This window comes from Eptatretus burgeri, chromosome 13, assembly GCF_056783735.1.
Source record: "Eptatretus burgeri isolate ZD-2024b chromosome 13, Ebu_testis_v1, whole genome shotgun sequence".
NCBI lineage: Eukaryota > Metazoa > Chordata > Myxini > Myxiniformes > Myxinidae > Eptatretus > Eptatretus burgeri.
The window spans coordinates 60,653,126-60,678,873 of NC_140973.1; the positions used below are offsets into that span (position 1 = coordinate 60,653,126).

At 40.3% G+C, this 25,748-nt stretch overlaps 1 protein-coding gene across 6 annotated transcripts in view; it reads right to left on the reverse strand.

Moving 5' to 3' along the window:
- PCM1 (pericentriolar material 1) overlaps nt 1–25,748 on the reverse strand; it is a 152,536-nt gene that overhangs the window by 12,368 nt on the left and 114,420 nt on the right. For all 6 annotated transcript variants that reach the window (XM_085852688.1, XM_085852689.1, XM_085852686.1 and 3 more), the window contains 6 exons: nt 23,843–23,960; nt 23,537–23,664; nt 23,184–23,256; nt 22,750–22,931; nt 22,532–22,609; nt 21,828–21,936 (listed from right to left, as the gene is read on the reverse strand). In XM_085852688.1, the coding sequence (XP_085708814.1) occupies nt 21,828–21,936; nt 22,532–22,609; nt 22,750–22,931; nt 23,184–23,256; nt 23,537–23,664; nt 23,843–23,960 (688 nt within the window). The remainder of the gene's footprint in view (nt 1–21,827; nt 21,937–22,531; nt 22,610–22,749; nt 22,932–23,183; nt 23,257–23,536; nt 23,665–23,842; nt 23,961–25,748) is intronic.

The following is a 25,748-nucleotide window of genomic DNA, read 5'->3' on the forward strand; positions in this document are numbered from 1 at the left end:
AGATCCAATTTTACGTTTGAGGAGAGAGCTTGAGGTAGGTGCAGCCAAGGAAGAAGACCTCTGATTCGAAGGTTTTGCTGAGCTTCTATCAAGTGATTTGGCAAAAGCAGAACTTAACTTGGGTCCTTCTTTGCCTGCAGATGGGACTATCACAGTCTTTCTCGACTCTGAAGGGATCTGCTTTGCAGATGAACGTGATGAAGGGCCGGTGATGCTACCTGCTCTCAGCATTGGTTTTGGTGCTGTCCCTGCTGTCTTCTTCGCAGCAGATACTGCAGTGGTAGTGGTGAATGCTGCTCCACTAGTGCTTGATCCTGCAGTGCCAGTACTGGCAGTAGATACAGTGCCATCCTTCTTGCTCGTTGTTAGAGTCTTGGCTACAGTTGGTTGCATTTTTCTTCGTACTTCTTCTTTGAAGAAGAGGCGAAGTGGCTCCCACTGTTCAATCAGCCTGTCTAGGCACTGACCAAGGGACAGCCACCTTGTTGCGACATGCTTCAGAATCTTGTGTGTCGGGGCATCACAGAGTTCTTGCAGTGCTTTCACTCCTTTGACGCGTTTACTACTTTTGTCCAAGTAGTAGTAAATATCGATGAGAAAGTCATCTAATTCAATGGGTAAGGCCTGAGCAGCCTTCTTGGCCGTATTGTGCATCATATGGCAAGGGCATCCCATGATGTAGCACTCTGGATTTTGTTTGTGGATATAAGCAGCGACTCCTTTGTGCTTGCCCACCATGACAGAGGCATTATTATCAGCACAAAAGGAAACACAATTTCCCCACGGAATTTTCCTGTCACTGAACTCATGATCAAGCAGTTTGAAAATGTTTTCTCCAGTGGAATCTTGTTTGCACGCAGGCAAACTTAGCAAACCTTGCTTCACAATCCCAGCACTGTTGTCATAGTACGAAATCAGGACAGGATATAGCTGGGCCTCACCACTGTCATTGCTACCGTCTGTAGCTAGGCTAAATGGAGCTCGTCTAGCAATATCGGCAATAGATGAAGCAGTAACATTTGACAACTCACCAATTATTGCTGAAGTTTTTGTTCTTGCACATCCATACTTTGAAGCAACTTTTGAATCTGGAAACATCTTTTGAAATAGAGGTCCAGCATGATCTGAGACTGATATGGGCAAGTTATGTTCCACAATAAATCCACTAAAGAGAAGTTCCGCTCGGGTAACATCCTCTTCCTCGCTTGTCCCTTGTTTGGTGAAATAATTCAGAAGTGTACCGGTACTCGTGCTCGAAGATCTCTCCTTTGCAATGTCTGTGTGCCGTTTGCTTCCAACGTGCTTCCGAATATCATCGCGACCTCCGTGCTCAACTGAAATATCAACGCTGCATACTGTACAATACGCATGATGAATTCCTCTTTCAGTCTTTCAAATACACGGGTATTGGAGACTGTATTCGGTCTTGTACTTCTGAGACCATTTCTTGGTCTTCGTAAGCTTCTTTTCTGCCATTTCATAATCAACATCGAGGGCTTGAAGCATCGGTAACTTCGAAGTCGATGTTCCACAGCTGCAGCGCGACTCGTAGAACTCTAGCGGCTGTTAAACACCGCACGGTGGTCGCGACCGCCGGGCTGGTACGGGGCCCAGCTGCATGCAGTGAGCGTATCGCATGCATATACACTGTGCATACATACCGCATGCACTGTATTGCACACATACCGCATGCACTAAATCTCAGTGCATGATCGCATAAGCGAGATCCAGACCCAATGTTTCGCTGCTCCTCATTTGAATTTGCAATTTTTTACGTACAATTTGGTAGCAGCGAACGTTATGGAGTTACCACATGCTATACGTAGCAGACGATGCTTTTCATTCAATTCTCATACTAGTACATTCTGATTAGTGAACAGTGCAAAAATATCAAAATTTCGGGAGGATAAGGATAGTGATCGTAAGGGCGGGAGTTTGGGTGAATTTTCGGAAGCCTCCCGATGAAATCGGGAGGGTTGGCATTGCTGGGAATGAGATGAAACTTGGCATGAGTGATCCTTGGGACATGAGAATGGACATGGGGGTGGGGGGGGGTCAAGTTCAAGGTCAAAGGTCACGGGGTCAAGGTCACCGGGTAACTTCAATTTCTCAATTTCATCCGATCGAGACGGGACCAACGCCATTCGACAGATAATCAAAATTAAATGACAGTTGATTGACGACATTCACTTCCGACTTCTGGTTTTCGAGTTATGACGTCATAAATTGACTAAAACGTCAATTTTTCATGTTTGTTTGTCCTTTATAGACGGCCAAACCGTTGTATAGAATGAGATGAAACTTGGCATATGTGATCCTTGGGAACGGACATAAGGGGATCAAGGACAAGGTCAAGGTCACCGGATAACGTCAATTTCTTAATTTCATCCGATCGAGACGGGACCCACGCCATTCAACAGATAACTGTACCCGCCCATGGGCGGGTACTTTGCTAGTATATATATATATATATATACACACACACACACACACACACACACACACACACACACACACACACACACACACACACACACACACACACACACACACACACACACACACACACACACACGACAGAAGTAAATAGACACCTTAAATTTATTCATTTCCTCTGTATAAAGCAAGTTTTACTCAGTGATTTGTACTAATATTCAACGAGAAATGAGTTCCTGGTTCTTGTACGACAATTAACTCTGCCCCGAACCGAGGGAGCACACGACCTTTCCGATTTTCAAAGAGGACAAATTGTTGGCCATTCCGAAGGTGGAGTCAGCCAGTATGAGATAGCTCAGAACCTTGGTATTCCGCTTTCTATGGTCATTCGGGTGATTGTGCAATTCACCAGCGAAGGCAAGGAATCAACAGCTTCCAATTCTGGTCGATCTGGGCCCTCAGAAAGGTGTCTTCGAGCTGTCAAGCGGTCCATTGAGAAAATTCCCCATTGCAAGGCAGTAGATGTTGCAGAGGAGGTCCAAGTCAGCTCAAGAACTGCCGTGCGGTACCTTCATCAACTGGGCTACTATGGGAGAGCAGCTCGGAGAAAACCTCTTCTTAGACCAGCCAGCATTCAAAGGAGAAAGAAGTGGGCTGATGAGATGACAAACTGTAATTTTTTCAAATGAGTCCAAATTTACTCAATTTTCTGACAGTGGCCATGTATGGGTCTGGAAACTTCCCAGTCAAGAGTTATCTTTGAACCGATTGCAGCCAGCTGTCAAAACACGGTGGTTTTTCAGTGATGGTGTTGGGAGTAATCTGGAGTGCTGGTCGGTCAGAGCTTGTGGAGTGTGTTGGCAACATCAACTCTGATATACATTTCTATCCTTGAGGATGGACGTCTCCCTGTCATCTCCACTGATCAGATGGTCAAAAGCAACACTCTGTTCATGGAAGATGGAGCTCCATGCCACACTGCAAAAAAGACCAAAGAATGGTAGGACAGAAATGGGATCAAGCGACTTCCATGGCCAAGTCAGTCTCCTGACATGGATCCCATTGAACACCTCCGGGCTATATTGGATCGAGCCGTGCGGAAAAAGTCCAGGAAACCAACATCACGGGCAGAATTGCTAAACCTTTTGTGAGAAGCCTGGGCAGAAATCCCACAACAGAAAATTTTGGAACTCGTTAGTTCTCTGCCTGAAAGAGTAAAAACATTGAAATCTGCAAATGACAAGTCTACCAAATACTAGTGTTTGTATTAAAATGGATCAAATGGTCTTCAAATGTTCAATAAATAAATTCTTTAAAACACATGGTGTCCATTTACTTCTGTCATGTCTCCCGATATATATATATATATATATATATATATATATATATATATATATATATATATATATATATATATATATATATATATATATATATATATATATATATATATATATATATATATATATATATATATATATATATATATATATATATATATATATATTGTTGGGGATTCGCGCCCGCCGGCGTGCTGACGGCCACGTAACTCGAATCGCGGCACGTCGCCCACCGGACGGACAATCCAGTCGTGACCCTCTCGGACTAACGCCGGGAACCAGTCACGGGTGGACCTTTCGGTCTCACCGCGATCGTGCCAATCGGCCCCCGCGTGGGATAGGGTTGCTCGCCAAATTCGACCTACCTAAGTACCCACACGGAGGGTAGACCGGGCGATCGCACCTCGCCGCAGGTCGACTTCGGACACGGGCCACTTAAGCCACCCGTTCCGTACTATCGGGATAACCGAGCGGTGTTATTCGTCGGCCTCGACGGTTCGATTAATTATCGGGCGTCTTAGCCCACGACCCACCCTTTACGTGAAGCAAGATGGGGATTCAATGAAAGAAATGACGAAGCGAAGCGGGAAAACAGTTCAACAATAAGCACATTTATTTCGCGATGAACGGAAAGCACACATATACAATTCCACCAAAAGCAAATGTAAAAGAAGACAAAAAGCAAATGCAACAATGCAGATCTATCCGACTACCGGGCACTCGGCAACACTTATACAATTTTACTTCACAGACGGCGCCGACAACACATATTCCCAAAGCAAAAGAAAAGAGAACCACCCTCCAGGATGAGGGGGGTAGGCGGGCCTGGGGCCGAGACCGTGTCGGGCCTACCCATCTGATGATGAGACGCGAAGTGGCGGTGGTGCCTCAACTCCGCGGGCCTCGCGGACAGTGTCTGGTAGGGGGTGGGAAGGGGGCCCCCTTTTGTCACACTATCTCAGCGCGGGGGGAAACAGAAGGGGGTTGCTGATGCTCGGGGAAAGGAGGATTTCACAAAATCGCGGGTCCCGCGACGAGCGTCTCCACCACGACCTCGGTCGCGCCGCCGGCCTCTCCCTCCGCAGTTCCCCGAATCCGACGCGAGCACCCCCTCAACCGCCTTCGCCGCCGCCGCCTCTCCACAGCTTCGTCCGATCACCCTCTCCGTCTCATCTCTTGACTCGTCCCAACTCTTCACTGGCTCCGCGAACTCCCAACTGCGAACTCTTACTCAACTTCCAACTGAACTCGTCTGACGAACGCAGTCGTTTTTATAAGCCCCGTGGCTTCGCTCTTTCATCTTTGACCCTCTGCCTCCGACCTTTCACCTCGCTCCCCATTGGCCCGAGGAAAAGTGGGCGTGAATGCTTTTTGATCCATGAATTTGCATATAGCGACCGCCCTCCAACGCCCTGGAGGCGGGGCCAAATCGCCCCTCGCTCACCGATTGGACGGAACAAAAGTGGGCGTGAGTCGTTTTTGATCCGTTTTTCTGTGGAAGGTTCGTGATGTTTCTGAACAGGCTGCTCGGTGCGCACCCCGCACGAGTCCAGCATCGGTGCCCACGAGTGGCGCGAGATGACGGTGATGCGATGGTGGCGAGTTGTGACGGTAAAGGTCGTGGCGGTTGTGGTGAAGCGGCGTTGTGGTTGGTGGTTGTTGTTGTGAAGTGGCGTTGTGGTTGGTGGTTGTTGTTGTGATGGCTGTTGAGACGTGGTTGGTGGTGGTAATAATGGCGGCTGGTCCAAAATAAAGATAGTAAAAGAAAAACGGCTATCCTGAAGAGTCGCAGCCCGCATGAATGACATTTATTCCCTCGAGACAACGGGTTTGGGCCTAACTACACATATACTTACCGAGATATCTCACCTAAGGGACCTGAATGGTGGTTTGTGAATTTGGTCAACCACAACAATATATATATATATATATATATATATATATATATATATATATATATATATATATATATATATATATATATACATACATACATACACACGTACATACATACACATACATACATACATACATAGTCATGCGCCACTTAACGACGGGGTTACGTTCTGAGAAACGCGTCGTTAAGCGACGTCGTCGTTGTGCGAACATCATTTTTTTTTTCATTTTCGAACATCGTTGTCGAACATCGTACTTACACAAACCTAGACACCTAAGCTATATGGTGTAGCCTATTGCTCTTCGGATACAAACCTGTACAGTATGTTACTGTACTGAATAGTGTCGGCAATTGTAACACACATCCAAGAGACAGAAGACACGTTGGATTTACCTTTGTGCAGTTCATGACGGCCATCAGAGTTGTTAGCAGCAGCTTACAATCTCCTCTCGCATCGATTATGGAAAGGTGAATAAATAGCGTTTGGATTTTATAAATCGTAATCATTGCATCGATGTTATAATTTACAAATGAAGAAACGAGCACCTGTCAATTGTGATATATATTTTCAGAACAGTGCGATTGTTTTAACAACATAAAAAGCTTCACTAAAAGTATATTCGTGTTTTAATTGACGAACAACAACGATTTATTCGTGGAATTCTTCAATTCAAACGTAATTTACTTGCTGGAAGGTAAACGTGGAAACATTGGCTCAGTTTGAAAGTCGATTTCCTTGAATCCCGATTTAGCACGATCCTGTTTTTTTAGCGATGACATTTTATGGACCTCAACAATCGCATTATAACAGGGCCACACTGTCGTTGTTTATCATTATGAGGTATTATGTTCTGTAGAGTGTACATAATTGTATGTGCTATTTTTATATGAGGCTACATCACTCGGCGATAGGAATTTTTCAGCTACATCTTTTTTTTTCATTTTTCAGAGCTGGCAGTCCTGTCGTATATGCGATCCGTCGTTGCCCGGAACGTCGTTAAGCGGCGCATGACTATATATATATATATATATATATATATATATATATATATATATATATATATATATATATATATATATATATATATATACACACATTCATACATACATACCATTTTAGGATAAAATGTATTCAATGGCAAGAAAGGGCATAACATGAAGTAAAACAAACACTGACTGTTTTGATTTTGAATCCACAAACATGAAATACATTGATCATAAATGAAAATGAAAAGGCCAAGTCGAGTCTGATGTCACTGAATAACATTTGGTTTGAAATTTAATGGTGAGACTTGGAATTCGTGTTTCAAATTTCAAAAGTGAATGAGGCAAACGTGATTTTGACTGGCAAATCATAATTTACTCTTGCCCATCAATGAAATGGAATGCTTCAAATTCAAAATTGAAACTTTAATCAATTCAACAGGTGTTAAAATGCTTAAATTTGAATGTTCATCTATGAAATTGATTGAAATGATGAAAATAGCTGGGAAAAGCTATATTAAAACGATTCTGATACATGACAAAACAAGCAAGATGTAATACAAAATTCTTTAAAGTTCAGAAAAGATATTAAAAAAAAAAGTGGCAATACCCCTGGTAGAATAATGATACTGAGGAGGAAGTCAATGTGGGATGGAATCAGCAAAATGTACCAATGAACCAAGGTTATAGCAAATACCTACTTTGGAGGGAAACACCCCTTGCAAACCCCCTCCAACCCAATGGTTTTTAATGTCATGAACAAACTTTGGTATATCACAGGTAATGAAGGTTGTGGTGAAGTTTCAACAAAATCATGTGTGTAGTTTCAGAAGTTGTGTTTGTGGACAGACAGACAGAAGACGCACCATCCCATTAGCTCCCTGGAACTACATTAGTAGATGATAAATGGGGCTTCTGGGACACCCATTCAAATGAATGGGGGAAAAGTGGAGAACTTTCTGACTCAAGGCCCAAAATAACACTGATTTTCTCTCCACCTATCCCCTTCCCTCCCATACAAGCAAATGTAAAATTGAGTGATTTTCTCCCCACCTATCCCCTTCCCTCCCATACAAGCAAATGTAAAATTGAGACGATGAAAGCTTGAGACTTACTGATTAAAGCTCTTCTTCCTTTTATATTTTCATTCCACTCAAAGAGCGAACCAACAAATATTTTCCCATGTTCTACTTTAGGGAATAACTTAATTTTCTTGTAACATTCATTTCCAGAGTATATTCACTTTATCTCTTCAAGCACGAAAGAAAGGGAAGTCTAAACAGCTTTTAAACGCAAATTTTCTCAAATTCATTCAAAGCAAGCCATTTCATTTTCGTGTTAAAATGAGTCGGTCTGGAGTCAGCCAAGCTGCCTCGCCCGAACCAAGCCAAAAAAATTCCGAAGTCATTTCCTATGTGGGACACACCGTGAAAAAAACATTATTGTGAAATCTCCCATTACGTCATCAAGTTGCTTATTTAAACCAACTTGTGTGCCGAGTGCGTTTTATTTAGGGAATGGATTGTGCAGATAATTGCTCCGACCTTGCGGATCAATCGTTTTCACAAGATGACAGGTGAGATCCTTAACCCAATTCATTATTTGTTGTTTTATACAGAATTAAATCACTATACAACCAATAATTATTGTCTTTTTCTAACAGGTTGTCCCCAATAGGAACATTGTTGATAACTGATTTGGAACAGGAGGCGTTTGCATATCACGATGAGTGGCAAAAAATGAATGACTTACTTAAAGACATTCAATCGTTCAGAAGAGAATTGAATGACATTTTTGTTGGCTGGCAAGAAGTTCTCTCACGTTCTCTGATCTTGAATGAGTTGAGTCCAAGGTGAGAAATTATCCCTCTGTGTGTCTTTATCTCTCTCTGTCTTTATCTCTGCCTTTGTGTGTGTGTGTGTGTGTGTGTGTATATGTGTGAGTGTGAGTGTGTGTGTGTGTGTGTGTGTGTGTGTGTGTGTGTGTGTGTGTGTGTGTGTGTGTGTGTGTGTGTGTGTGTGTCTTTGACTCATTAATATTATTTTTTTCAGTTTAAAAACCTGTGTGGATGAACCAAACACACAACTTAATCTTCTGGAGGAATCTGACATGACACTATCTTCTGGAGGTAAATGTTATATTTATTTTATTAATATCATCATCTTTATATATCCTAATTGTTCTTCACTCTTTGTTTTGAACAGAATATGTTGATTGAGTTTCAAAACCAAAACAAACCATCAGACTGCTGCGAAAGAAGATTTTGTTCAATGTTATTACTTTTGTTTAATTATAAATGCTTTCCTTATAACTATCTGATTTTGAATTACAAGAAAAGAAGAGGGGCTTGTGTGGATGTGGCTTGTGTGGGTGGAGCAATTTTTTAAAATGAAATTAACATGTTGTGTGTGGGAACTAAACACTAATTATGTGGATATGATGGATGTGGATGTGGCTTATGTGGGTGGGGTTTGTGCAGATGTGGCTTATGTGGGTGGGGCTTGTGTGGATGTGGCTTTTTTGAGTGGGGCATGTGTGGATGTGGCTTTTGTGAGCGGGGCATGTGTGGATGTGGCTTTTGTGAGCGGGGAATGTGTGGATGCGGCTTTTGTGAGTGGAGTTTGCGTGGATGTGACTTATGTGGGTGGGGCTTGTGTGGGCGGAGTCAAAAAGGGGCGGATTCAAAACCAATTTTTTTTTTTAATTTATCTGTCTTTTGTAATTCCTGTGAATAAAATGAACCTAAAATCTCTTCCCCCTTTAAATCACATAATTTGTAAGTCCAAGGAACTGGACCGACGACATCAACAATTTAAAAAAGTTCATTTGTCCATCACCTTTTTTCAAAATGTGATTTCCACCTGTATATCTACTATACTAAAAAAAATAGAATGTTTATATGTGTGTGTTTGGTTGTTTGTTCGTCCTTTACAGGCGGCCGAACTGTTGGATGGAATGAGATGAAACTTGGCATGAGTGATCCTTGGGACATGAGAACGGACATGGGGGGTCAAGTTCAAGGTCAAAGGTCACGGGGTCAAGGTCACTGGGTAACTTAAATTTCTCAATTTCATCCGATCGAGACGGGACCGACACCATTCGACAGATAATCAAAATTAAATGACACAGTTGATTGACGACATTCACTTTCGACTTCCGGTTTTCGAGTTATGATGTCATAAATTGACTAAAACGTCAATTTTTCATGTTTGTTTGTCCTTTATAGACGGCCAAACCGTTGGGTAGGAGATGAAACTTGGCATATGTGATCCTTGGGAACGGATATAAGGGGATCAAGGTCAAGGTCAAAGGTCACGGGTTCAAGGTCACCGGATAACGTCAATTTCTCAATTTCATCCGATCGAGACGGGACAAACGCCATTCAACAGATAACTGTGGGCGGGTACTTTGCTAGTTCTTACTATATCAGCAACTTTGAACTTAGGCTTTCTGACATTAATCTCTTTTTCATATTTTAATTTTGTAAATGTTTCTGATGGCTTCGTTTTCGTTGAGGTATGAATCGTGTCGTTGTACTTATCAACAATGTCCTGAATTAAAGACAACCATTGTTGAGAACCGAGTTGAGTGAATTTTTTTATAAAGTCTCTCTTTTAAAGTGCGATTAAAATGCTCAATAACAACCACTTTTCCTTCATTAAAGGTGCTGTATAATGTAATGTAATATTTTAAAGAAAATTCATAAATGTTTTGTTGTAGAACTCTGTACCCTCATCAGTTCACAATTTTTTAGGTTTTCTCTTGCTTTTATTGAACATCTGAAAAACAAAACAGGTAATACTCTTATGTTAGCTTTCCAACAAAGGAACAACCCATGCATATCTACTCAAATCAATAACGGTTAAAGCATACTTGCACCCCTTATCATAATTGAGTTCAATTAAATCAATGGACCAGATATAATCAACTTCCTTGGAATAAACCTTCCTTCTATGAAACTTTGTGATTATTGGTTTATGTAATTCATCAGCTAATTGCTCTTCAATCTTAATGACATCATTAGAGCCTATAAGTTTTTTGAATTTCCAAGCCCAAGTTTCAATTTAGCACTGATCATCTTCTTCACGATTAACCCATCAACTTTTTCTCTCAAGGTTGGATTTTGTATCGGAGACAAATTATACATTTCTCTATCGGCTTCCTATTTTTCTTCCAATGTTGTGCTATTTCCATAATAAATATTGTGTCTCATGCACACTTCATCAACCCTATTGATAGGTTTTGCTCCACAGTTTAGGATTGTTAGCTTCATCTAATCTTTTATTCAAGTTTGTTCCTGGACCACAGAAAGAATACCCTGGTAGATATAATTCCCCTGGTATTCCAGTTGTAAATTTACTTCCTGATAAAAACTTTTGTATATTGTGTTTGTTATGTGTTGGGTTTGTGTTTGAAAATTGCCCCCCTTGTTTGTGTTTGGTGAATTCACTCTTTTTTGAGCCACACACTGAACATGTACCTTTTTGTATAACCCTATTATTTTTACTTTTAACATACGAGATATTTTTACTCTTGGTTTTCTTTTTACATTTTAGACAATAACTCATTTATTTATGTGAAAAATTCCGACAGAGTGCGAAAACCTTTTTAGTTTCCAACATGCACATTTTAATCTTAATTTTTAAAACAAAGAATCCTTTGAAATGCCTTCACTCTCTCCTCCATTTATTTAAGAAAAAAAAAATGTAAAACTTTAATCAAGGTAAATTACATCAACATCATCAATAATATATTTTCCTTCTTTCTCTTCTTTATCTCCACTTTCTCGTTTAAATCTTCTCCATGAAACCGATGTTAATAGTCTTGACGCATATATTTCTAATAGACTTGCCAATTCTTTGTTTTCCTCCTCGGTGCGTTGAGATTTATTTATTTTCTGCAATACCTTTGATCTTTTTATAATCTCACTGGTTCCCATATTTTTATATTTATTTATTCTCTCTCTTTCCTCCCTCTCTCTTCTCTCTCTCCTCCTTCTCTCTCTCCTCCTTCTCTCTTGTCTCAGTTTCTTAAACTCCTTCCTCATCCCTTACTATCCTTGATCCACTTTCACCCCATAGAATATCATACATATATTCATCTGGATTCTGCAATACTCTTGAATCCACAATTATTTTTCTCATAATAGGAAACCAATAAGATTTGTTGACGATTTCTAAAGCAGTTTTATATTTCATCACCTTTAGAAGTTCATTTTTATTTAATATTTTAATCAAATCTCTATTTGTGGGTTTTTTTAACATCAGTATAAGGCCAGTTTTTAATTGAAAATTGCCTGTGTCTATGTTCAAATTCATAAGGAATGTAAAATCGAACACCCTTTTCTTGGAGGTATCCTTGAATGCAAAAATTATAATTTTCTTGAAGTCTTCTTGCTGTCATTTATGTATCAGAAATATATGACAGATTAATATGATGACACATATTAGATTAATATGATGACCTGTTCAGTCAGGTCAGGCCAGATTAGATTTGTGACTTGCTACAGGCATCATGTAAACCTGTACTAACCTGTTCCATTGTTGGGTTGTCGGTGACTAAACCGTCTCCCCCACCAGGTTTTTTGGTGAGGAGGGTGTTTGGATATGGACACCCAGCAGGATTAAAAACAAAACCTGTCAAATGGCGGAGGATCTCCTTGTGAGCCAACGGCCTTTCATATCTAGTACCCAACTGTGTCTGCGGATGTTCTCCTGCAGTTGGGTTACTTTTTAGTGGAGGCTGGTGGCAGGATTTGCACTCTGGCCACCGTAAAACCCTTCATTCCGCAAAACAAAGAAATCTGAAAACCCACTCCGTGGGAGTACCTCATGTGCAGCTTCCCTTCGCAGAACAGCTCACCGGATGACGGGATTGGGGCAAAGCCTTCGGGACCTCCAACCTTTGATGATAGGAGGGAAACCACAGGTAACATTCCTGGGTCAGATTGTGGGAGAGTGTGTTGGAGTGGTGCTGAGGTGTCGCCCATCAGACGGCGGTCTCCTTGGGTTAACCTGAGGCGGTCCCTTCGGGTGGGTGCCTGGAATGTCCTATCCCTAAGAGAGGATGACCACGTGTCTCTGTTATCATCTGAGCTCAAGCGTTTGGACATCGGTATTGCAGCACTCTCTGAGGTTCGGAGACCAGATTGCGGAGATATCCTGGTGGGTGGTTACACCTACTATTGGTCTGGTCGCTCTGATGGTTACCATTCCCAAGGAGTTGCTGTAGCTGTGTCCAATAAGCTGACTCCAATGATAATTGAGGTAACACCAGTCAACGAGCATATTATGAGACTAAGAATACAAGTTATCAGCTTTGATTTCTTTTTCTATCTCTGTGTATCACAAAATAGTTATATTATATCTTCATTGTAATCATTTCGTTTGTTTTGAAGTTTAAATAAACCGATTATATCTTCTTTTTGAAGACCAGTATTAAAACCTTGTGAGAGTAGTTGATACTCAGGTTGAAAACTCGACTTTGTGAAAATTATTAAATTATCATAATCTAAAAAGTTGGGAGTAAGGAGCATCTTTAAAAGTAAGCAGGTTTTTCCACATCCACTTCAATCAACTATGAGACAGCTTTAATAAGCTGTTTGAGACAATAAATGAGACAGCTGAATGAATTTGGAAGATTTTTATGGTTGTTAAATTTTATCTTATTTTCCCAAATGGGTAAAGAATCATTAATTTATACATTTGGAAAACAGGTTATTTAATTTTTTATTGGCTTTTTTGGAAACTGTTTTATCCGAAGTTCAGGTTTAATTTCAAGATAATCCATTATTTTATTTATACAATATCTTGTGTTGATATTTCCCAAAACATGACAATCGTTAATGATATAAATCATCAATCCACAAAACATGGTCGTCATTCGTTCAGTCTCTTCTCTTGTAAGAAAAGGTGTCTTATCACCCTCATCCTTTCATTCATTTCTCGAATCAATCTTGTAAAATAATTCATTTTTGGTGTAAATCTCAAATAATTATATTTTTTTATTATCATTAATTAGAAGATAATCACAGAACATACATTGTTTATAGGCTTTTGACTCTGTATTTAATCCGCGTCTTTCACACGCAGGACAATTCTCAAATTTGTCATGTGGAGAATCAGGAAATTCAAGAGGCTCAAAATCTCGAAAACTATTCATATTTATAAAGTAAAACTTTCCTTCAAATAAAATTCATCTTCGGTACTTTCATTGGTGCTTTCACAATCATCTATAAAACTACTTTCATAACTATCGTTTGAACACAAACTCTCAGTATCATAACTGTCTTTTGTTCCAACAGAGATACTATCATCACTCTCATAATCTTCAAAATTTTCAGTTGAATAATAACTCATATTTAATAAGTAGAAAAAAAACTTTACCATCTATATCTATGTACTTTTTTCATTAACAGATTCAACTCCGACATTTTTTATATTAAAGGTAATTTTAAAATGATCCTAAACTACGATTGAACAAAATGTCATTTCACCTGATATATTAACATCCTTTATTTCATCAGGATTTACATCTTTAGGGTTGTTGAAAAAAATACAAATTTCTCCTTGCATATTACAGATGGTCTTATCTTTTCTTTCGAAGGCTTCATCCATGAGGTTTTTCTTTTTTGATACTTTTTCTTGTTTCATTGCTTTTTCTCGTTTTGAATATATTGCCAGAAGGAGAGGGGGAACTTTTGTTAGAGCTACTTTAATTGATGTTCTTCCAGATATACTAAAAGCCCTTCCACTGAAGGAAATTGAAGAACTCATATTATTCACCATAATTGTTTTTATCCAATAGTTGTTATATTTATCTTTATTCAATTTTACATCCTCGACATATTTCTCAGTATCTTTAACAAATGAAGAGATTGATTGAAACTTGTCTTTTGTGTCTTGATACATTGTATTTATTCAGTGAAAAAAGTTGGAGGATAAAAAGGTGTTAAGCACAGATTCACCGATTAATTAAACGGAATTTTCATCAAGAAAATTTTATTTTAAGCAAAGTTTTGTTTTAAAAAAACACGTTCAAACCAACAAGCACACATTCAATCTTTTCAGACAAATATCTCCACTTGATCAAGAAAGAAAACATTGTGATAGATGTGATAATGATATTATTTTTAAAAATTATAATAAACACCTTCAATCACGCAAACACAAGAAGAATGAAGAAAGGGAAGGTGCCACTAAATTCTCCATTGAAAACACTGATTGGGCATTTGAAGGACAAAATCTTATAAAAATAAGATTGTTTTGCTTTCAAGACCCTGGACCATCTTCAATCATGGAAGCTGTTGATATCATTAAACAAAGTATTGAAACTATAATTTAAAAAATTACCCCCGTGTGGGTGTGACGGTCATCTCTATAATGTTTTTTACTATCATAATCGATGAACTGTTGCCAGATATCTCCGAAAATGACAGACTAGATAGGTTTTGAAAATGGCAACTTTCACACCTTTCGTGACCTTGACCCTGACCTCGAATCCGGGAAAAAATATGTCGTTGGGTATCACTCATCGACCTCTACCCACATACCAAATTTCATCAAGATCGGAAGTAAAAAGTTTTCTTTGTACCGGGAGGTGTTTTTGACCATCTTCCAGGTTACGTGGCGGCCAAACGGGACGGAAATTCAAAAATCTGTCCAGTTAGATACAAGATAATATTTTTTACTCTCATAATCAATAAACAGTTGCTGAATATCTTGTGGAATGGCAGACTAGATACGTTTTGAAAATGGCGATTTTTATAACTTACGTGACCTCGTGACCTTGACCCTGACAAAAGTTATATCGTTGTGCAACACTCATCGACCTCTACTCACATACGAAGTTTCATGAAGATCGGAAAGAAAAATTGTTGACGGACGTACGGACGGACACTTGGTCCGGCTTTATTAGGTCATCTCGGTAGAGATGACCTAATAACACATTAAGTGATATGAAAATTTTTAAGTTTTATATGGGAGTAAAATTGAATATGGTAAGAGAAGGTGATGAAACTACTCCCTATATGAGGACAAACCCTCACTTTATCTCATCATTTCAAGATTTTGAAAGATGTGATGTTTAGGATGAACTCCAGAGACAAGAACAAGATGTTGATAACACTGTTGTCGGTAGTGGATTTGCTATTACAAAAATAATCTTTTTAGATATACACATCTTATAATCAGATCCTCTTCAAGCTTCTTCTTATATTGATTTACCAAAAAGAGATAAAACTTAAGAAAGCGGTTGTTAATATTCAAAACAAAGATAATAAATGTTTTCTATGGTCTGTTCTTGCTCACTTACATCCTCCACAATGGAAACCTGAAAGGGTTGAACATTATAAGAAATACGAGAATACATTAAATGTTAAAGATTTAAAGTTTCCAATGTCATTGAGAGATATTCCTAAATTTGAGAAAATTAATAATCTATCTGTTAATGTATATGGATTAATGGATACAAACAAAGTTCAGATATTAAAAATTTAAAACAACTATAAAAATGATGAAACACACATTGACCTCTACTTTACTTCAAAGGAAAAATGACATTATGCTTTCATCAAAAATTTATCAAGATTAACCAAATCACAACTATACAAGAGAAAATGTAAAACGTATCCTTGTAAGAGATGTCTCAACTCCCTTCGTAGAAAAGAACGATTAAATCAACATTCGAAATATTGTAGTAATCATAAACCAACCGTAACTAATTTACCAAAAGCAGGTTCAAACATATCATTCAAAGATTTTAACAAATCTATAAAACATCCGTTTGTGATGTATGCTGATTTTGAAAGTATCCTTGAAAAGATAGATACTGTTTTCCAAATCAAAATAAATCATACACAAATAAGTATCAAAAACATACTCCTTGTGTTTTTTGTAATTATATCAAATCATCTGTTGGTGATGAATACAAGTTAGAAGTTTATAGAGGAGAAGATGCCTCAGAGGAGTTTGTAAGACGATTGGAAAAAGACTACAAGACGAAGAGAAATAATGGTTAAAACCTATAAACCAATGTCATTAACAAAGGGAGAGAAAAAGGAATTTTGAAAAAAAGTGTCTGTCATATTTGTGAGGAGAAAATTGAAGGAGAGGTCAAAGTTAGGGATCATTGTCATCTTACTGGAAAATATAGAGGTCCAGCTCATTCCCATTGTAATCTTAATTACAAGCCCCCAAACTTTATTCCTGTCTTTCTTCACAACAACGCTCACTATGATACACATCTATATTAATATTTCGGCACGCCCCTTTCTTTGTTCCACCATCAGATTTTTATTACTGCATGAAATGAAACAAGATTTGGCACATATACTAATGATATTATTGTCTTCCTTAATAGGCCCCTCAAAATTCGTTTTGATGCATTTTCACAAACTCCAACCGATTCCATTCAAATTCGGTACGATTATGGCTTTTGGTCCAACTTAGGTCATTGGCTATAAATTTTTTCCATAACACTTCCGATATTCGAAAAAAAAAAAAAATCGATAAATCGATATCCCTTATGGGATTTTCCATTCAAATCCACTCAAGTTTAAGGCCGACGGGGGACGCAAATTTCCACTTTGCCCCGGGCGCTGTTTACCTCCGCTACGCCAAGCTGTTAGGGTTAGGGTTTGGGTTAGGGTTAGCTACCCTAACACGATTTGTTAGGGTTAGGGTTAGTGTTAGGGTTAGCTACCCTAACCGCTAACCCTAACCCTAACCGCAAACCGCTATTCAGGAAATTTGCAAGAAAGCCCGGGCAACGCCGGGCTTTATTGCTAGCCCGAGCAATGCCGGGCTTTACTACTAGTCTATTTATAAATGAACTTTCAAAGACATCTGGAGATATTTCTGCCATTCCTAACAGAGATCAAAAATACATCTCATTCACAAAAAGAATTCATACATCCCCCATAACCCATAACCCATATCAGATTTCTTGACGCATACAAGTTTATGGCAAGTCCATTATATAACTTAGCATCAAATATTAAAAAAAAAAAACTTACCGAATCTTAAATCACATTTCTCAAATCAAGAGATTGATCTCTTATCACAAAAGGGAATATTGTTGTGGGGCCAGGTCTCGGTGGCGAGCAAGACCGCTAGATGGAGCAGTAGAGTCGGCTCTACCGAACACCCGGAATCTAGGTCGTACCTTTCAGATAAATCCGAAAAGTCACGGGTCCCTTATCAAACCAAAATCGCCAATAGGTCGACCACGTGGGATAGGGGTCAATTGCCAATTTCAATATACCTAAATACATCCAAAGTACCGGGTAAACTCACCCTCGGCAGGATCTGTGCGATCCGGGCCGTTACCGAGCCGGATCCGAGTCGTACCCCGAGTGGAGGGTACCAGATTCCTGCCGGGCCGATTGCACAATTACGGCAACAATGAAGCCTCCTAATTCCCGTTCGCAGCGCGGCAAACCAATGGTGGAAAGGACAAGGACGAGCTGGGACATTCAACAAGAGGGGAATTTATTAACAATGATCGGGGGAATGAGGGGACCACGTAAGGGCAGAGTTATCCGAATAAGAAATGTGAATAATGTACAACAAAAAGCACTTACACAATTCTACTTGAAGACGGGCCCACACACAGACACCCCCAAAATAAATGATGGCCGCGGCCTTTATTGATACCCCCAGCTCGGAGGGAAGGTGAGCTGGAGGTAAGGATAACGTGCTGGCTACCTGGCCGCGTTCACGCGGCTCAATGTCCGCACTTTCCCGGAACACCAGTTGCCAAAGGACGGACCAGGGCAACCGAATCCAGAGGAGGCGAGACGAGGCGATCTCCCTTGATTAATTGGTCGACCGCTCGCTGGAATGCGCCAGACGAGACACCTCCGAAGCGCGGGATGCAGTCCGCCGCAAACCCAGGCAGATGCGCTTCGAGACACATGGGACGCAATCTCTCCACACTGGTCCCGACAACCACTCTTCACGCTCGTCCCGACAACCACTCTTCACGCCCGTCCCAACAACCACTCTTCACGCCCGTCCCAACAACCACACTCTTTTTAAGGGAGCCGCTGCTTCCCCTGGCCACTCGCCTCCTGATTGGTCGGAGCCATCGCGCGATTCCCTGGCCGTCTCCCATTGGACAGGCCCACGGTAGGCGGGGCAACTCCCACCCTTCTGGGTGGAGTCCCGATCGGAGGAGTTTGTAGCTCCGCCTACCTCCTCATCTCTGACCACGTGCGCAATGGCAATGGTGTTGAGTGGGAGATGGGGCGGGTGAGACGCCCGCTCCTTGCCGATTGGCCAAAGAGGGACGCCATGCCTACGTTAAACTCCGCCCACGCACGCACTCGCTGGCGAGCATGCAAAGAATGCCGTGAGCAGAGTGTTGTTGTGAGAGCAAAGATGGTCGTTGTTGTTGGTGATGTAAAAAATCCTATCTATAAAATATCCCACAGCACACGCACACTTAATTCCCATTAGACACAGGGGATGGATTCTAACTATACACATGTACTTACCAATATAACTGATATATAGGACCTGGCTGTTGTGTGCAGTAAGCTTCCAAATTCGTAACAATATATCCGTATGACTACATGGATTCATTTGAGAAGTTCAAAGAAACACAACTTCCTTCAAGGGAAAGTTTCTTTAGCAAATTGAATGAAACTCATATTTCCAATAGAGATTATACACAAGCTAAAAAGGTTTGGGAGAAGTTTAATATAAAGAATCTTGGAGAATATCATGATTTGTATCTTAAAACTGATGTGTTTGAAACTTTTAGAACAGTCTGTCATAATAAAAATTCTTATGGATTAGACCCCGCTCCCAATTACACAGCCCTGGGTTTAGCTTGGAGTGCTATGTTAAAAATGACAAAACAGAATTTGGAATTAATCAGTGATATAGATATGCTTTTAATGATAGAGAAGGCTAAAAGAGGAGGAATATCTCAAGTATGTTCCAAGAGATATGCTAAAGCAAATAAATATCTTCCCGATTATAATAAGAACGAGGACAACTCTTACCTGATGTATGATGCTAACAATTTGTATGGGTGGGCTATGTCTCAATCTTTACCTGTACTGATGGAAAACTTAAATGGGTGAAAGAAAAACATTATGAAAAAGTGTTACAAGACATTGTTGTCTCCTCTCAAAAATAATTGGATGAAGCTGAAGTTGGATATTATTTTGAGGCTGATTTAAAATATCCAGAATAATGTCATCACAAACATAATGACCTTCCTTATGCCTCTGATAAAGAAAGTCCAAGAAAAGAATGGTTAAGTGATTACCAACAGTCATTCAATATAAAAGGTAAATCTCCAGAAAAAACTACTTACTACATTATATGATAAAGAAAGTTATGTTTTGCATCAAAGGAACTTGACACAATATTTATCTGCTGGGTTGAGAGTGAGGAAAATTCATCGGATTTTGAAATTTAAACAAAGTCATTGGTTAAAGAAGTATATTGATTTTTATACAAAAAGGAGAACAGAAGCAAAAACAGATTTTGAGAAGGACTTTTATAAATTAATGAATAATGCTGTATTTGGAAAGACTATGGAAAATGTTAGGAATCGACAAAACATAAGACTTGCTACATCTTGGAAACAGGCTTCAAAGTTAATTAATAGACTAAGTTTTGAGCGAGGGGAGGTGTTTTCAGAGAACTTTTGTGCTATTCATTTGAAAAAAAGAGAGTATTGAAATGGATAAACCTCTTTATATAGGAACATCAATTCTTGACTTGTCAAAGTCATTAATGTATGACTATTACTATAATAATTTAAAATCAAAGTATAAGGATAATGTGTCATTGTTATTTATTTATTGTTATTTATACCAAGAACCAAGTTCCAAGTTATTCTTTGTGAATATACTCAATGGAAATGAATGTTATAAGAAAATTAAGTTATTCCCTGAAGTAGAACATGGGCAAATATTTGTTGGTTCGCTCTTTGAGTGGAATGAAAATATAAAAGGGAAGAAGAGCTTTTATCAGTAAGTCTCAATCTTTCAGTCTCAATTTTACATTTGCTTGTATGGGAGGGAAGGGGATAGGTAGGGAGAAAATCAGTCTCCTATTTTGGGCTTTTGGGGCTCGAGTCAGAAAGTTTTTCCCTTTTCCCCCATTCATTTGAATGGGTGTCCCAAAAGCCCCATTTATCATCTACTTATGTTCCAGGTGAACTAACTATGTGCAACATTGACTGATTCTAATAATGCCAAAAGTAAGAAGCTGATAAACATTGTTGTTGCAAAACAGATTAAACCTGTTTACAGCATCTAGGTGAATGACAGGGAGAGATCAATTTTTTTTCAGTCTTCTTCTTCTCAAACGGCCACAATTATTCCCATGTTATTGTGGGTTGGCCAGGGGAGGTTTTTGGCCCAAGTCTTTCACCAACCGGCTCGCCAGGCCTAACGTTAGACGAGGTAGTGAGGGTAGGAATTTGTAATTTGTTTGGGGTACCAGCAATAGCTCGCCTACTTTTCATGAAGGACACCGTGGAATCCTTCATGTCTTTTTTTTTTTTGCACCATGGTATCTTTAGCGTCCACTAGTTAATGCCGGTACAGAGGATGCCCTCTCACTTCCATCCGAGGGATGGCACATACATTGATGAATCACCCTGCCTGTGAAACACCGGGATAACAGTTTATAACCGAGTCGGGATTCAATCCCAGGGTAGACAGCTTAGAGGCGAGTGTGCGTACCTCGAGGCGATCATGCCAGCCATTTTTAATTCTGAAGTGTCAAGGTCAAATTAAAGATTAAGAGTTAACAGAACCGTATCCAAGAAGTAAACCTTTGCCTAACAAGCAAAACTCAGCATAGACAAGTCGCCAGGCTTAACATGGATTTAATCGTAAATTGCATACAATATCTGTATATAAAGGGAATTTTAATGTTCAGTGTGTTCAGCTCATCCCGAAAAGGTGAATCAATTTTTTTTTTGTTTCCCAAATATCACCTCTTTACTGTTAAGAGGGGTGGTTGGCAGTCACAGAAGTTATTGCATATAGTAATGAGCGATTCTGTGTCTTTCACAGACTGCAGTACACTTTAAACCACGTATTATACATACACAAACACAAATGTTGTGGCTTTCCTGGCAAAAATTAAATATCTGACATTTGCGTACACATCAAATAGCCTTGGAGAGTTCAAATTCATCACCTGCAGAGTCTTTCTCTGGAGACCCAATCACAATCTTGTGCGGATGCTCACCATCACCTGCAGTTCTCACTTCCTCCTTTTCATCTGCCACAGACTTTTTCAGTTCCTCCTTCAAAGCATGGGGAGTGGGAAGATCAAGGGGAAAGCCAAGTGGAATGTAAATGCTTTTTCAGTTTCTCAGGAAACATTGTGAGAATGCATTTAAAATTAGTCAACAGGAAAAGGAAGAGGCACAGAAGGAACATTTATAATAAAAAAAAATTAATAATCATTATTGCTATAAAGAATCACACAAACATACTTTTGCCAAGAGGGAAACACACTCGCCTCAAAGCTGTCCCACCTGAGTTGGAATCCCAACCTAGTTAAGAACTGTCATCCCAGTGTTTCACAAGCAGGATGATTCATCAAAGTATGCCGTTCCTCAGATGAACGTTAAATGGGTGTCCCATCTGCCGGCGTTAGTTCGTGGGATCTTTAACATCCACCATGTCCGTGAAGAGTAAGCAAGTCAACACCGGCACCCTGAACAAATTCAAAATACTGCCCTAACCTGCATCGCATTAGCGGCACAGCCGCACCCTCAGCCAATTATGCTACCTCACAGCCTTGTGCTGCACATGGAAGAAGAAGAAGCAACTCAACGTTCTACAACACAATTTTCCACGTGCTCAAGAGATTCTTTGATGTGACACTTTACTCACTTCACACAAGACCTTGAGTCTGGGAGGGATGTCATCAACCTTTACAAAGTCCTCCTCTTCTGACCTTTGGCTGCCATTCTGACATCATTATGACAAAACAGGAAAAAACTGAGCACCAAACTTTGTCGTACTGTCAAATAATGCATAGTCATCACTGACAATATTACAAAAAAAAAAGGTTTCACCAAATCATGCCAACAAGCTACTGGATGACTCACAGAGACTATGACCGATATGGGCGAATCAGTATCTGGGCTGCTCTGTCTGGGAGACCCTGAAATATTTTCAAGTTCCACCTTGATGTTCCGACACTCCTTCACCCTCTCCAGAACTATGCTGCATGCACCGTCTGCTCGATGGTCGGACGATTCCTCTTTGGTGACTTTCGCATCACTGTTTACTGCAAAATTTCAAACAAAGATTTATAAACAAATTTACATAATTTGCCTCTCCGCACACCACTGTACTAATACGTACATTTGTATTAAAACTTGCTTTCAACTTGAAAAGACAAACTATACATTTGGCATCATCTCTAATCCCCTGAACTTTCTTTTCTGATTACCCAAACTATATTTTTGGTTCTCGAATAAAGGCTGTGTCAGTATCTGCACTCGAGTTTACAGCAAGTGGGTGCAGTTCTCACACGCACCATCCAATAGTCTTGTAGCTGGAGAAACTGTGGGCTGAAGAGGGGCTTCAAGATTGTTCATTACATTTTCCTCCTTTAGGGTACAAATCAATAAAAAGGATAAAAGGGCTAGTTTAAAACAAATAAAATGATTGTACCATTCAATGACTGCTCAATTGTATTTGATTTTTTCCTAAGCAATACCTCGTCATTCCATGGTTGGATACAAACACATTACAGGGGTATTATGGGGTGGTCAAATCTACACTCAGCAAAAAAGAAAATATATTCACAGACCACCTCCCCTTTCTCATGTAAATCAGGATTTGCCCTGATTGACCGTCATGCTCAGCCAATTAAAAAAAAACATAAACCTTGCTTAGAGATGAACCACCAGGGTCATCTCCACAACTGTAAAACTGTATCAGCTCGGTCTCCATTTTGTTGCTCTGAGCACCACTAATATTGCCAAGTTTTTGTTCCTGCTGTTGTGGCATGATGCCTGGAGGAGAGGGATGGAGATGCAAACACAGCAATGATTAACAGCATGCATAAAAACACAGGGTATCCATAATCACTGCTGCATTTTATCAGGAAGTGATGAACCACTCGCAACATTAACATGTCATTACTAAGAAGTGGATAGCAAAAGAAAACGATGACAGAGGTTATGGACTCACCGAGACATTCCTCTTTGTCCAAGGCAATGTACGAATCCATCAAATCTTCCTCAGCTTTGCCAATATGTCCAGCTTCAGAATGTTGAGATTCATGAAGAGATTGCAGTTGCTTTAGTTCCTGTGAGGGAATGTTTTTGCAAACTATACGCAAAATGATAATCCGAGATTTGCACCAAGAGAACGACAATGATGCAATACTACTGTACCTGATTGAGCATAATAATTGCAAGATCACAAAGACATATTCAGCTGGTTCGCTCAAAGGGAGATCACATAATTCCATTGAAGGTCTAAAGGGATTAATCCTCAAAGGACTTGATCAACCATAAAGGCCTAAAAAGGTTAACCATTATGCCACCCTTCCACCCCCCAATTCACCATTAAAAACAAAACAAAAAACAAAACAAAACTTATGAGGTCATTTGCGTACTCTGTCACTGCTGTTTAACTCGAAACTTATGCAGGGGCTGTACTCTGGGATGTCTGAGGAGTTTTTTTTAATTTAATACAATGTCGAGGCTCATATGAGAGCCAACACACAAAACGGACAACAAGGGGAGCAGGAGACAAGAGGGGCAGGAGAGGGAAGGAAAAAACAGTGGGGAGAAGATACACGAGGAGATCTGTGGAAGGGAGAGGGATGGCACAGGGTACTCAGGGTAAACAAGATGGCCTTTCAGATCCTTACACGACAGGGACTTTCAGGAAGGAAAGCAGGGAATTTGAAGAAGGTGGGTTTCGGGTGGATTAACAGGAGTAGAAAATATCATGATTTTGGACGGGGGAAAATAAGAGATGGTGGTGAACAGCTGTTTTGAAGACCTGGAGGGAAGAATGGGATTGAAGAGAGTGTGGGAGTTTGTTCCAATGTTGGGGGGGAAAAGAGGAATGAAGGAGTGAAGGTAACCAATGAGTCTTAATTTTGGAAGTTTTACCAGAAGGGGGTTGCTGACAGACCTTGAGTGCCCTGTGATATGGGGGGGGGGGGGACATATCACAGACAGAGCAGGGGGGGGGCGATGCCGGAGCGGAGACAGTAGAAAACAGAAAGACCACCGACCTGCTTGCAGTGAGAGAGTGAGAGGTCCAAAGACTCAGCCTCAACGTGGGAGATACCAATGATCCAAAATGCCTTGGTTTCCAGAGCGTGAAGCAGAGAAAGGTGAGAGGCGGGAGCACCAGCCCAGACGGGAGAGCAGTACTGCATCAGGCTGTGGACGTAAGCTTTGTATGTGGTCAGGAGCTCAGGTGTGCCAAGGAAAGACTTTGCACGATGGAGGATTTCCAGTCGGCGACTGGCTTTGGAGGCCAGGTTGGAAATGTGGCTTTCCCAGGAAAGATCATGGCAGATAGTGAGACCCAGAAATTCAGCGTGAACATCGGTTCGAGGCAGGGAAGCTCTTTCAGGCCACTCATGTTTAACATGGCGATTCAGCTGGTAAGCAAGAAGGTTAGCTTGAGGAGTAGTATGGGGAGGTTGTTGTATGCAGACAATCTGGCTGTTGTGATGGAGAGTGGGTGGGAGATGCAGGAGTTACTGGGGGAGTGGAAGGAAGCATTCGAGATGCACTAGCTGAATAAGAGTATGGAGAAAACCGAGTTGATGTGGGCTGGACAAGAGAAAATAAATGAATATCAGGTGAGAGGGGAAGATCAAGAAAGGGGATAGGTTTGATAATGAGGGGAACAGTGACTGGAGATAATAAGTCCAAGGCAGAGGTACGGAGAAGGATTCGGGTGGGTGTGAATGCATGGAGGAAGGTGAAAGGAGTAATGGCAGACAGAAAAACATCAAGAAAATTGAAAGGTAAGGTTTTGATGTCGTATATAACGTCAGCCTACCTTTATGGCCTGGAGATGGTGGCACTGACAGACAACAACAGAGGCTGTAGATTTGCAAGAACAA